Below are 12,824 nucleotides of genomic sequence, written 5' to 3' on the forward strand. Positions count from 1 at the left end.
TAATCCCAGCAGCTTGGGAGACTGAGGCAGGAAGATGATCACAACTTTGAGGGCGAAGCCCTAAAGCAACTTAGCACCACTCCGACTTAAATTGAAAAATAAAAAGGGCTGGGTATGTGGCTCAGTGATTAAGTGCTCCTGGGTTAAATCCCCAGTCAAAAAAAAAAAAAAAAAAAAAATCGGGGATGGGGTTGTGGCTCAGTGGAAGAGCACTTGTCTTGCACGTGTGAGGCACTGGGTTTGATCCTCAGCACCACATAAAAATAAGTAAATAAAGTTATTGCATCCATCTACAACTAAAAATTTTTTTTAAAATCTATATCATTTAATCACAAAGACTGATGGGTTACTTTTTTTTTTCCACTGAACCCAGGGCCTTGTGCATGAAAGGCAAGCACTCTACCAACTGAGCTATATCCCCCCACCCCGCCCCTGATTGGTTACTTTTTAAAAAATCTTACTACACATAAAAACAAGATAACCTTTATACTTAGATAATGCTACTTATTTGAAAGTATTTAATTTCAGCATTGTTGCCAGTCAGAACCCCTCTTTTTCCAACTGTTTACATTTTAAAGAACTTGAGAAACTTTGTCTTCTTTCAGTTTTGATTCAATCTATGTTAATTTGGCCAGATAAAACATTCTGCAGTACATTCAGATAAATTCTCGTACTATTTTCCTCACAAATTTTACTCATTTTTTTTTTTTTACCCCTATTTGGGTTTCAAGTTTATAACAAAATGAGATAACTGATTTCTCAATGATTTCTTAAAGACATTTACTTTGTATCTGTGAAGTTCACTGAAAATAAACTGTTTTCTTGCTTAGCTACTTTCTGCATTTTAGGAGAACTCATATAAAGCAAAGGCCTGATTTTTCCCATTCTCTGACTCACTGCTCCAATTACATTTCAAGTCCTCCAAAATGACAGGTTGAGAGCCTTTTCTGAAGTTGCTATTCCCTCTGCTCTTCTCCCAGTTCTTAGCTCACTCCTTCACAACATCCAGGTCTCTGTTCAGCATCATTCCTCAGAGAACGACTACCCCACATATACATCCCAACCCTTTCTCAGGCTTTATTAGCATGAAATTATATTATTTGCTTGCCTATATCCCTCACTAGCACGTAAGTTCCACGGGAGCAGAATCTTATACCAATACCTACAACACAACTCTGTAAATATACTTGTCATTCATAGAAACTAACTCTCTTAAAGGGGAATAGAAATGATGGACTAGGGGTGTAGCTCAGTAGAACACTTGCCTACCATGTGTGATGCGTGAGACAGATCCCAGTAACATGTACATGTACACACAGAGTTCCATGGAAAAAGGGGAAATGAAACTTTGGCAATTGAGGTATCTTTATTTCCCTATTGAAAACATGGAGGATAATTAAAAGACGACATCTTTCTGGATGAGTTACAGAAGCAAGACACCTAATCAGTCCTACTCCCCTGTGCTGCTGCTAAAGGGACTTCTGGTGGAGAGACAGTGAAGAAGGTGTATAGAATTCCTTTTTAATAAAAAGAACCCAAAAATTCATTTCCCATAGAAACAATATCACAAACAGCAGTCAGGGAACCAGTTGCTTCTAAGAGAAAAATGCTGGTCTAAGAAAACACAGTTTCCAAATAAGAATTTACCCCACAGGCTGTTGTGCTGAAGCTGCCTACTCTTCTAAAGCAATTGACATATCAATCAGTACACTGCAGAAGCTACCCCCATTTTCTATGCAAAGCATATTTGCTAAGGTGGGGTGGGGAGGGTCTAGACTAAAATAAACGATCTAGGGACTGAAAATGTAGCTTCACGTTAGAGTACTTGGTCTAGTATGTGCAGAAGCTCTGGGTTGGATCCCCAGCACTATGAAAATAAAAATTTTAAGAACACAAAATGTTAAAAAACATAAAGGAGAACCATAAATACTTATGATAGATTGCCCACCAGTTTATCTGACAAAGCAGAATGTTACAGTGGTGGTAAGGGTCAAGTATAAAAACCCAAAACCACAAACCATGCATTTGTTTTGTTTTCCACACTGGGGACTGAACCCAGGGATTCTCTACCATTGCACTACATCCCTAGTCTTTTTTATTTTGAGACAGGGTCTCACTGAGTTACTTAAGATGACCTCAAACATGTGATCCTTCTCCCTAGAGTCTTCCAAATAGATGGGATTACATGTGTCACCATGCCTCGATAAACCATGTTTTACTATAAGGTTAAACAACATTATATGTTGGCCTTCTACTTAAAGACAATTCCAAAAAACTTAGCGAGTATACTGCAATCCAAAATATCATACAAAACATAAATGCTAAATGAGTGGCATGGCAATAAACTACATTTATTTATCTATTTATGGAGTTTTCTGTTGGTGGTGGTGATTTGGTTTTGGTTTTACAGTGCTGGGGATGAATCTAGGTCCTCGAGTATGAATAAGGTACTTTAAGAAGTTGCAGGGCATATGGTCTGTGATGAGATGGCTACTTATGGGGCAGGGCAGAGTGAAAATAAAATGGATTTGGACTGAAATACCATTAAGTAAAAAACAGGACTGACTTGAGTCTTAAGTGTCTCCGACTTCTGCAGGCTTTCCCACCTACCTTTTCTACTTCTATAACAACAACTGCACTTATCTCCTGATGAATCAGAAATAAAGCAAGGTTAGGCTTACAGGGGCAGGAAAGGGTAAGACAACAACAAAATTATGTTCCCTATTAACACTATCAAATTAACAACATCAGGCCTCACTGTGAGGCGAAGGGGGCCACAAACAGGCCAACTATCCTTTTCATTCTACAAGATTGCAAGTTCAGCTCTTGTTTTGTTCTTCCTAACTAACCCTGGATTACTATTCTTCCAGCTAATGTAATCCTTCTTACTCTGCAAAGCAGGGACAGGTACACTGACTTTAACTTTCCCTATTCTGAGTGATGGTTCTTTTTAAGGCACAGGTACATCTCCTTTGGGCTTTAGTACAACCTCTCTTCTCTATAGCCAGTACTTTCACTCTCCCTTTTATCTGTTGGGAATTCTGGATTCAGTCTACTCAGAACTCCACACAGATTTCCCATTAAGATAATCCCTTTCAAAGACTCATAACTCATATCTGCTTTTTAAAATTAACTCCAACAGAAACATTTACTTAGGACAGACTATCACATTTTAGAAGAATCAGAATCACCTGGTGAGCTAGTTAAAACACAATTGGTTCCCATCCCCATAGTGTTCCTTTAAGTCTGGGATGAAACACCATAATTTGCACTTTCAATAAATTCTCAGAGGATGTTGATGCTGCTGGTCCTGAGCAATACTTTAAGAATAACTAATTTGAGAATATTCCTTTATATTTTTAAAGATCATCAGAACTTCAAACAGCAGTCACTACATCCTAGGAGTAGGTATCATTTGTACTTTTTAGTAACAGGTCTATGATTCACTGTTACAGGTATGAAGGAGAAAATAAACTAGAATTGAGGATAATTAAATTTTTGGAATGTTGAGAATAACGCTTTAACAAGGCCAAGGCTGGTTAGGAACAACACCTGAAGTAGAATAAAAGACAATCTTACACATTTTAGCATTTAAAAGAAATCCCTCCAAACACCTATTAGTGGAAGTGTCTTTAGTAAAGCACACGAAAACTGCCTTTTCTTCCGAAAGCACTCTCCCGACAGCAAAGCCCAGCGCTCCAACAAAACTCTTGCCAGTCTGTGTCAAAACAGTTCTGCCAACCCCACAGAAGCAGGCGATGGGCAGGGTTTCCCACAGCAACACCTAAAAAGGGCTGGGTCTGGAGAAAAGCTAACTCGGATTTGAATATGAAGTGAATTTCCCCAACCGCGTCCCAAAGTCAGCGTGCTTAAAGAAAAGCTTCACACCCTGAAGACACCAGCAAAGGTGGCAAAAGCTTCTCTATGTGGACTAAGTGGGTGGACAAACTGCACTGGGAAGGAAAACGACACGAAAAGATGCAAAGGTGGCCAACAGGTGCGTGAGTTGTTCCGCAAAGACCCTGGGGGAGTGCTACGCTGCTCCACTGGACCCGGGGCGGGCCAGGCCGAGGGGAGCGCCGGGGTCCCAGCCCGGGTGGGGTAGAGATGAAGGGCGTCGAGCAGGGAGAGCTGGCAATCCGGCGGGGGGCACCGCTTCGGCGGCAGGGGGGCGCCGAAGGCCCGCTCTCACCTGGTTGAGCTCGCTCTCAGCTGCAATCCGAAGCTTCGGGTCGATGGTGCCCTTCAGCGCCTGGATGATCCGGTTGAGGTCCATCTCCCCGGGTGGGGGCTCCGCGGCCCCCGGACCAGTAGGCCAGACTGCAGATTTAGTTTTCGTCGGACCCTCTCAGCCTCCTCCTCCGCGACCCCTGGACTACCTCACTCCCCACTCCCCGCCACCGTCACCACCTGCAGCCACTTGCTGCGCCACTCTGACTCCGCGCCCCCTGTCCTCCCTCTTTCCCCCCCACAACTCGCTCTCCATTCACCCTTTTACGACAGCCGGTGGGAGGCGGGAGAAGTAAGAAGAGGAAGCGGCTCCTCCTTTACGGCGGCCTCTTCCCCCGGGCACGATGCTGTGACGGGTTCCCATGGGCGACGCCATGGTGCTGTACGGACAGCGCTCTCGACTTCTATCCTGACGGGGAACAGTGAGGCTGAGATCCGGAAGGTAGCTGCCATACTGCTGTACGGAAAACAGCCCCCGAGAAACAAGCTTGCCAGTGTCTCCTTAAAGCTGCTTCCAAATGAAGCGTTATCTAGTGGAGTGACACTTTTTGTTAATCCGAAAACTGGGTATCAAAACTGAACCTATTCCAGAAGAGACTTGTTGGGACCTTAAGATTACGTAGCCTCCAAGAGGACAGTGTTCCATCCCATTCCACTATAGGAGTCATCATTCATTCATTTATTCATTCACTCATACATTTTGGATTCAGAATTCTAGGATGTCTAGAATTATGTTACCACGTTGTAACAAGATGAATTCAATTCAGGTTAACATAAAGAAACTTATGACCTGCTAGAAAAGAAAAATGTAAACATACAAAATATATTTTCAGCGTGAGGAAACAGAAGTCAGAGAAACTATATGCCTGAAAGTTTCGGAAAAAAATTCCAAACCCTCTCAGAAAAGTAGTGAATGGCAAGGAGAAGGATTACACTATTTCCAATCACCACAGCCATATCTGGCACCAAATGACATAAATGGCATAAGAATATAGAGCAAATTTTTCCTGTGGTTAACTCAGAAAAGAGTTTTAATTACATTTAGTAAAGATGGCTATGAGCAAAATACAACTGAGGGACTGTGGTCTTTCCAGGAGCATATAATCAAGACCGATTGGATCAATTAACTGGGTTTAATGAAGAGGGTAGAAAATGTGGCAGAAAACTTAACTATCTAAAATAAGGCCTTTCAGCTGAGTACAGAAGTAATGAGCTTAAGTTGTCTCTGATTGCTTTGAGTGTTGCCCCTCTTTTAATCCATTATTCACACTACCATCAGAGTATTTCTAAAAGGCTAATACTGTCCTATCCCTTCTTTGACTTTACATAAATTTCAAGATAAAGTACAAATTCCTTTACGCTGTAGGGTCCTTTGAGATATATATATATATATATATATATATATATATATATATATATATATTTTTTTTTTTTTTTTTTTTTTTTTTGGTGCCAGGGATTGAACTCAGGGCTTTGTGCATGCAAGGCAAGCACTTTGCCAACTGAGCTATATCCCTGGCCCTGTAGGGCCCTTTGAAACAATGCCTTTCATCTCTTTCGTTGTGGCATTCTCTCTGACTTCATGATTATCTCAAGCTTCTTTACATCTGAAATCTTAACTGCAATATCCTCTTTTCTAGTCAGAAACAATAATTCTACACCTGTCTAATTATTGCTTTTTCCTAACTCAATCACTACTTCAGTTCTCCTTAGACTATTCATTCCAAACTATACATTCTTTTCTGCTATTAAACTCCCAATTTCTCAAGCCCACCCTTGACCCACTGTACAAACTGACAACACTACAAACAGTTGTTTTTCTTTCTCATACTCAACAATCCCATTCCTTGTGATTAATCAGCACCATCTCTCATTTCTTCAGTGACTGTTCCAACCCTCAAGACTCTTCTCAGACCCACTACCCCAAGGATAAGCAAAGCCATCAAGCTGAACTCACCAGCTACAAATTAATCTCTGCTTACTCCTCTCCACCTCCCTCCCTCCAGTCTGAACCAAATCCTCTCCCATCTCTTCCAAAAACTTTCTCCATAAATATCTCCTTTCTTTTGTATAATTTTTCATTAAAAATAAATTTGGGGTATTATTACATGCCCTTTGTTGACTACTTATAAGATTTTTTCCTATATTTTTAGGATTTTCTCCCCTTCTTTTAGAAATATTACTCTGATGGTAGTGTGAATAATGGATTAAAAGAGGGGCAACACTCAAAGCAATCAGAGACAACTTCATCCTAAAAACATTGCCCACCCAGTTAAAAAATCTTTTTTCCCATTAATACTAATTTTTAAAATACTGTCTAATTATTGCTTGTTCTTTTCACTTTATTCAAAGAATCACTGCATTCATTACCTCCACTTTACTTCCAATTCATGCTTCAAGCCAAGTATCCCTGGTCTTCTGCCCTCATTTCTACTGAAACTGCCAAGCAGAGATCAACACTGATCCCTTTAGCTACCAAATGCAAGATATATTTTTAGTCCTCATATTAAATTGTCTCTCCTATGACACCTAACACTGTATTATATGCTCTTTTTCTAATATCTCTCTTCTTGTTTTATTTCCCAAAGTATATTCTTAGCCCTTTGATTACTCAATTATCCAACTCTTAAGTAGGCATGGACTCTGGACACAGTTCCTTTCTCTCTTCCACCCATGCTGCATGAATCAATTTCAATCACTTATGTAACTTTAACCATAAACTTAATAGAGACAATTCACTAAAGTTCTAACCAAGATCTCTTTAAGTTAGATGAATCCAACAGAGAAACAACATGTATCCCATATGTTTACAATAAAAAAAAAAAGAAAAAAAAAGTTAGATGAATTCAAATGCCTACTACATTTCTACCAAGATATATCATCTCCCCAAAATTTTGCAGTCCATGTCTGAATGAACTCTGACAGCATTAAAGAAGATGATTAGGAGTAGGGAGATATTTGATGTAGTTATTTCAATAATGTAAAAGCAGGGGAAATGGAAAAGTTCTAGTGGTTTGAGGTACCAACCAGAGCAGCCAAGTGATAAAAACAGCCGTTTTGGGAGCAGGAGCTGCCTAGTAAGCCTGATCAGGATGACAACCCCCCAAAAGCACAGAGATTTCATGGCAGAGCCTGTGGGGGGAATGCCAGTGGAAAGCTTGGCCAGGATTGAGTAAGTCCTGGGCAAGAAGCTGGAGGAAAAGGGCCTTCACAAGGCTTATATGGTCCTTGGCCAGCTTTTGGTGCTAAAGAAAGATGAAGATCTCTTCCAGAATGAAGTAAATACGTGTCACCAATGCAGTCCCAGGACTGCTTTGGGTGCCTTTGAGAATAGTGTGATGCCTTCTTGTGATATTCTCTGGGGAGCCCTCAGCCCCCAAACCCATGAAGTCTCCAGAGTTGGCAGCTGAGTGGGGGCTCCTTGTTCTCTACAAAGGAACAGATTGCTATTGTTGTACTTCAGGGTTGTGGGGAGTTCTCTCCCCTCATCATTTCAATCTTTTTGGAATTATTGCTCTTGCATGCATCTCCTACCCTGCTAGTTCCATGGAAACAGTTAATCAGCTCTTCTGATTGGGCTCCTGGCCCCTTCCCTCATCCTCACCTGTTTGATGCCATTTGGCACCATTTTTGGCATAACAGTCACTGTCTATGTAAATTTTTTAGATCAATAAAGTCATTGGACTTAAAAAAAGGGGAGGGGATTAAAATATGGCTCCATCAAATGCTAGCAAGGATGCAGAAAAACTGGATCGCTCATATATTTGTAATATGAATGTAAAATAGCACAGCCATTTTGGAAAACAATTTTTCTTTTAAAAACAAAACATGCAACTTCCATGTGAACCAGCAATTGCACTCCTGAGCATTTGTCAGAGAAACGAAGGCTTGTGCCATATAAAACTTTCAGGTAGGCTGGGAATGGTGGCATGTGTTGGGAGGATAAGGCAAGAGAATCATGAGGCCAACCTGGGCAACACAGTGAGACCCTGTCTCACTGAGACCATCAGGGTAGTTCAGTGGCAGGGCCCACACTCAAGCCCTAGTTCAGTTTCTATCACTGGGAAAAAATGCACCTGTTAATAGCAGCTTTCTTCATTATAGCCAAAAACTCGGAACAATTCAGATGTCCTTCAAAGGGCAAATGGTTAAACTGTGATACCTCTATGCCTTGGAACACTACTGATCAAAAAAAAGGAATGACACATGCAACAACCTGGATGATCTGTAGAGAATTATACTGAAAGATGCCAAAAGGATGTGTATTGGGCAGTGAATGTAGCTCAAGGGTAGAGCACTGACAGCAAAGGGAGATGCCCTCAGCTCAATCCCCAGAACCATACACAAACAAGGGAGCCAAAGTTATTATCTAATTCCACTTATATAAAATCCTTAAAATTGGGGCTGGGGAGATAGCTCACTCGGTAGAGTGCTTGCCTTGCAAGCACAAGGCCCTGGGTTCAATCCCCAGCACCCAAAAAAATAAAATCCTTAAAATTTAAAAAAAAATTATGGAAAGATCAGATCAGTGGTTTCTGGAGGCTAAGAGGAAAGAGGGTGTGACTGAAAAAGGGCAACTTGAGGGATTCTTGTAATAGAAAAGTTTGGTTTTTTTTGTTTTTTTTTTTTTTTTTTTTTTTTTTTTTTTGTGGTTCTGGGGATTGAACCCAGGGCCTTGTGCTTGCAAGGCAAGCACTCTACCAACTGACCTATCTCCCCAGCCCACATTGGTTCTTAACTATATATGACATGTTCTGTATCTTAACTGTATCTATTAGCATCCTGGTCCTACTATTGTACGATAGTTCCGTTAAGATATTACCATGAAGGAAACTGGATAAAGGGTACATCTGTATTATTTCCTAGAACTAAATGTGAACCTTCCATTATCTCAAAATAAAAAATTTAACTAAAGAGCTAGGGATGTAGCTTAGTAGTAGAGGACTTGCCTAGCATGCACAAAGCCCTGAGTTTGATCCCAACACCAAAAAGAAAAATTTTAATTAAAAATACATAACTAGGGGCTGGGGATATAGCTCAGTTGGTAGAGTGCTTGCCTCGCAAGCACAAGGCCCTGGGTTCAAATCCCCAGCACTGCAAAAAATAAAATAAAATAAAATACATTACCAAAAAGTCAAATGTTTCTATGAAAACTTTTTATGCTTTGGTGCACACACAGTGAAGATGGAAAAAAAAAAAAAAAAAAAGCTACCAAATTTGGGGTAACCAAGGCAATAGGAAAAAATCAACCAGGAAAAAGCTGTAGGCTCTCAGATTGTGCTCTCAATTTTCTTTACGTGTGTTTTGCTTCCCGTCATATATGACTCATCATTCTCAGTCCTTTACTTTTGTATTATTTTGCATGAAGGATTTCTGTTTACTGATGACCTCACTTTGTCTCAGTACCTTGAATCAGCTATATTGTCTTGTTATATTATGATTTACAGGTATGACTCACCTCTTGGTGCCTGTTTCCTCATCTCCTTCTAAGAGTTATTGTGAAGACAAAATAAGTCCTGCTGCCCATGGGAAATGCTCAATAAATGTTAACTACTATTGCCATCTATTTAAAAGGAAGGAAGAACAGGCTGGAGTTGCAGCTCAGTGGTAGAGCACTTGCCTGGCATGTGTGAGGTGCTGGGTTCAATCCTCACCACCACATATAAATAAATAAAATATCCATTGAAAAATATTTCATCCACCAAAAAATATTTTAAAATAAAAGGAAGAAAACCTCTTATTCAGACTTCAATGAATAAGACATAAGACAGCCTCATATTGTCTGGCACAAAATAAGCAACCAGTAAGTACCGGTTAAATAAATAAATGCATGTATGTGATACAATGGGTCTGAAAGAGGATGTCCATGGTAGAAATGAAGAAAGATATGAGACACCTCAAAGGTAGAATCAACAGGGATGTGTGCCTGGTTTAGTATAAAAATTAACTAAGGGAAGTCAAGAATGATGCTAAAGTTGGGGCTGGTGTTATAGCTCAGTGGTAGAGTGCTTGCCTAGCATATGTGAGGCACTGGATTTGATCCTCAGCACCACATAAAAATAAATAAAGGTATTGTGTTCATCTACAACTAAAAAAATTTTTTTAAAAAAGAATGATACTAAAGTTCCAAGTTTTGATGACCTATGGAAGTCATTAACCGGGGAAATGGAAATAGATTTTGGAGGAAAGATGAGGCTTCCTTTGGACATTTTGAAGTAGGAGTGCTTATAATTTATACATCTATACTTATAAAAGAGTTGGGTGAGGAAGAGGGAAATGATGGTGGGGAAGAGGAAGAAATTAAGGGACACAGAGAACTGAGTTATTTGTGTACGTAGGATAGTTGGCATCAAGGACATAATGGCATTACCCTAGAATACAGCATAGCATGAGAAGAACTGGCATGATTACAGCTCAAATTATAAAAACCAATTTTTACTCCAAGCACTGCCACTATGGCCTTTTTTGAGATTTAACATTTTAGTCATCCAAACAGAATATCACACAGCTGTCCTTCCCATCTGTTGGCAGCAGTTCATCTGTTGGTCTATATTAGTAGGTTTGAATCTAGTCCATATGGTAAAAGAGAAAATAGGAGTTAAAAACCAAGGCACAGGGCTGGGGCTGTAGCTCAGGGACAGAGTGCTTGCCTAGCATGTATGAGGTACTGGGTTTGATCCTTAGCACCACATTAAAATAAACAAAATAGAGTCATGCTCTCCATCTACCACTACAAAAATTTTTTTTAAATAATGCACAAAACTCCTATCTATAAATTTAATGGTTCAACTTTTAGACCAATTTAAATAATCTGTAAGGGAGTGCTGTGAAGTTTGTTCTTAAAACATCTCTATTTCAAAAGTGTCTGTCTCTGCAGAGCTCGACATCATAGCACCTGACATATATGCAAGTGCATACGTGTACATCTTGAAAATGTAAGATTAATATTTTGTTAATGGCAGTCAATGGAAATCTCCTTTAAAATAGCACCAAAGTAGACTTTCCTAAAAGAATGTGACAAACCTCCCAGTTAAAATTAAAAAAAAAAAGAGTGACATACATAGGATAGCATTATAGTTTCTGAACAGAAACCAAAAACTTACTTTTCCAGAGACTACAATGGTAGTAGTGGTGGGAAGGTTGAAACTAAAGATAGTAGTATTAACTGGGACAAAAGATAACATATCTACTTTCAAACAAGTTTTTTTTTTTTCTCAAAATGTTTCTTCATTGCCTCAAGCTTTCATTCCACAATGAAAAAAGGGCACATCCCTTGCCTCAGCTTCAACACCTATGACGAACTTCTTTATGACAACCTCAACTGAATCCAGCTTGTGTGGTTCGTGAAGGGTGCAGTGTGCCATAGCAAAATTTAGTGTCCCCAAAAACCTGTGCAAGACAACAGTGGAAGATGTGGTGAAGGCAGCAGCACTAGAATCGTAAACTAGACAACACTATTCAGACTGGGGAGACAACTGTCTCTGTGCTTCCACTCCCTTACAAACTCTGTAAGAGTCCCCATTTTCTTATGTCCCACACAGGATCTATCTTACCAGGGCCATTGTGAGGATCAAATAAGATTTTATACAAGACAAATTCTGGTAAATCTGAGGGGAAATGCAAGTTGAGTGGAGGGGAGGTGGGGACTCCAGTTTTTCTGTGAAAACTCCTCCACGTGTTACCTCAAGCTGGATGACAATACTCAGACTCTACCCAAGGAAAGACCAGGCTGGGCAGGTACCATACCAATCTACCATTTTATCTTTTAATTTAAATGATTTTAAAAATGATATATACATTTCTGTTTAAGATGCAAAATTAAAAGTCAGTCTTCTTCCCCCCTACTGGCAACTCCCAAAGCCTTTGAACAAGACCAAAACTATCAAAATCCTTGTCTATACTACCAGGGGGAAAACTTAAAAATCAAGTAATCAAATACATGCTTTTAAATTGTCACACAAATGAGATATACACTTTGATTTGCGCCTTCCATTTTGACTCATTCAATTTCCTACTAACTGGCATCTAAGTTGTTTCTCTAGTTTTTGCTAGTATAATTAATGCTATACAAAATATCTTTGTACATGTATCTTGGCATAATTCCAAAACTATTTGTGGAATAAATTCCCAGCAGGGAATTTCTAGGTCAAAAGCATGTGTTTTTTTTGTTTGTTTTTTAATCTTGACAGTTACTGCCAATTTACCTTCCAAAAACATGCCAATTTCATTCCCATCTGCTGGGTCTGAGTGTCCATTTCACACACATGCTTGCCCAAATATGTATTTTAAAGTTTACATTTGTTTACTAATCACCTTTACTATGCATGTGTGTGTGCATGAATTGCCTCATCACGTGCATTGCCCTCTTTTTAATTCATTTCTTCCTCCAATAGGTAGTCTTCCATCTTTTGATATTGATATTTTCCTACAAACAAAAGTTCTGAGAGAATAAATTCTATGTCAAATTGAGCCATCCTTTATGCTGTCTAGGTTTTGTGTCCTACTTAGAAAGTTCTTCCACACCCCCACATTAGTGTTTCTTCCTCCCCTCTGGAGAAAAGAAATATGATACTACCACAAAGCTCAAAGTCAAC

General features: G+C 39.7%; 1 protein-coding gene, 1 long non-coding RNA gene and 1 pseudogene across 4 annotated transcripts in view; 2 read left to right on the top strand and 1 right to left on the bottom strand.

The window, feature by feature from the left end:
* Ipo8 (importin 8) overlaps positions 1–4,478 on the bottom strand; it is a 70,752-nt gene extending 66,274 nt beyond the window's left edge. Inside the window, exon 1 of one of the 3 annotated variants that reach the window (XR_007108218.1) lies at positions 4,193–4,478. Coding sequence is in view for 2 of the 3 variants with exons in the window: in XM_047548470.1 (XP_047404426.1) it covers positions 4,193–4,276 (84 nt within the window). In the remaining variant the exon portion in view is untranslated. The remainder of the gene's footprint in view (positions 1–4,192) is intronic. The other 2 variants (XM_047548470.1, XM_047548469.1) reach the window with 2 other exon arrangements.
* On the top strand, positions 3,826–10,116 carry LOC124982213 (uncharacterized). The gene is made up of 3 exons (XR_007108219.1): positions 3,826–3,997; positions 4,504–4,672; positions 9,678–10,116. It is a non-coding gene; the product is annotated as an uncharacterized LOC124982213 (long non-coding RNA).
* Positions 5,922–8,601, top strand: LOC124982212 (barrier-to-autointegration factor-like; annotated as a pseudogene).
* Positions 10,117–12,824: the final 2,708 nt, after the last annotated feature.

This window comes from Sciurus carolinensis, chromosome 4, assembly GCF_902686445.1.
Source record: "Sciurus carolinensis chromosome 4, mSciCar1.2, whole genome shotgun sequence".
Classification (NCBI taxonomy): Eukaryota; Metazoa; Chordata; class Mammalia; order Rodentia; family Sciuridae; genus Sciurus; species Sciurus carolinensis.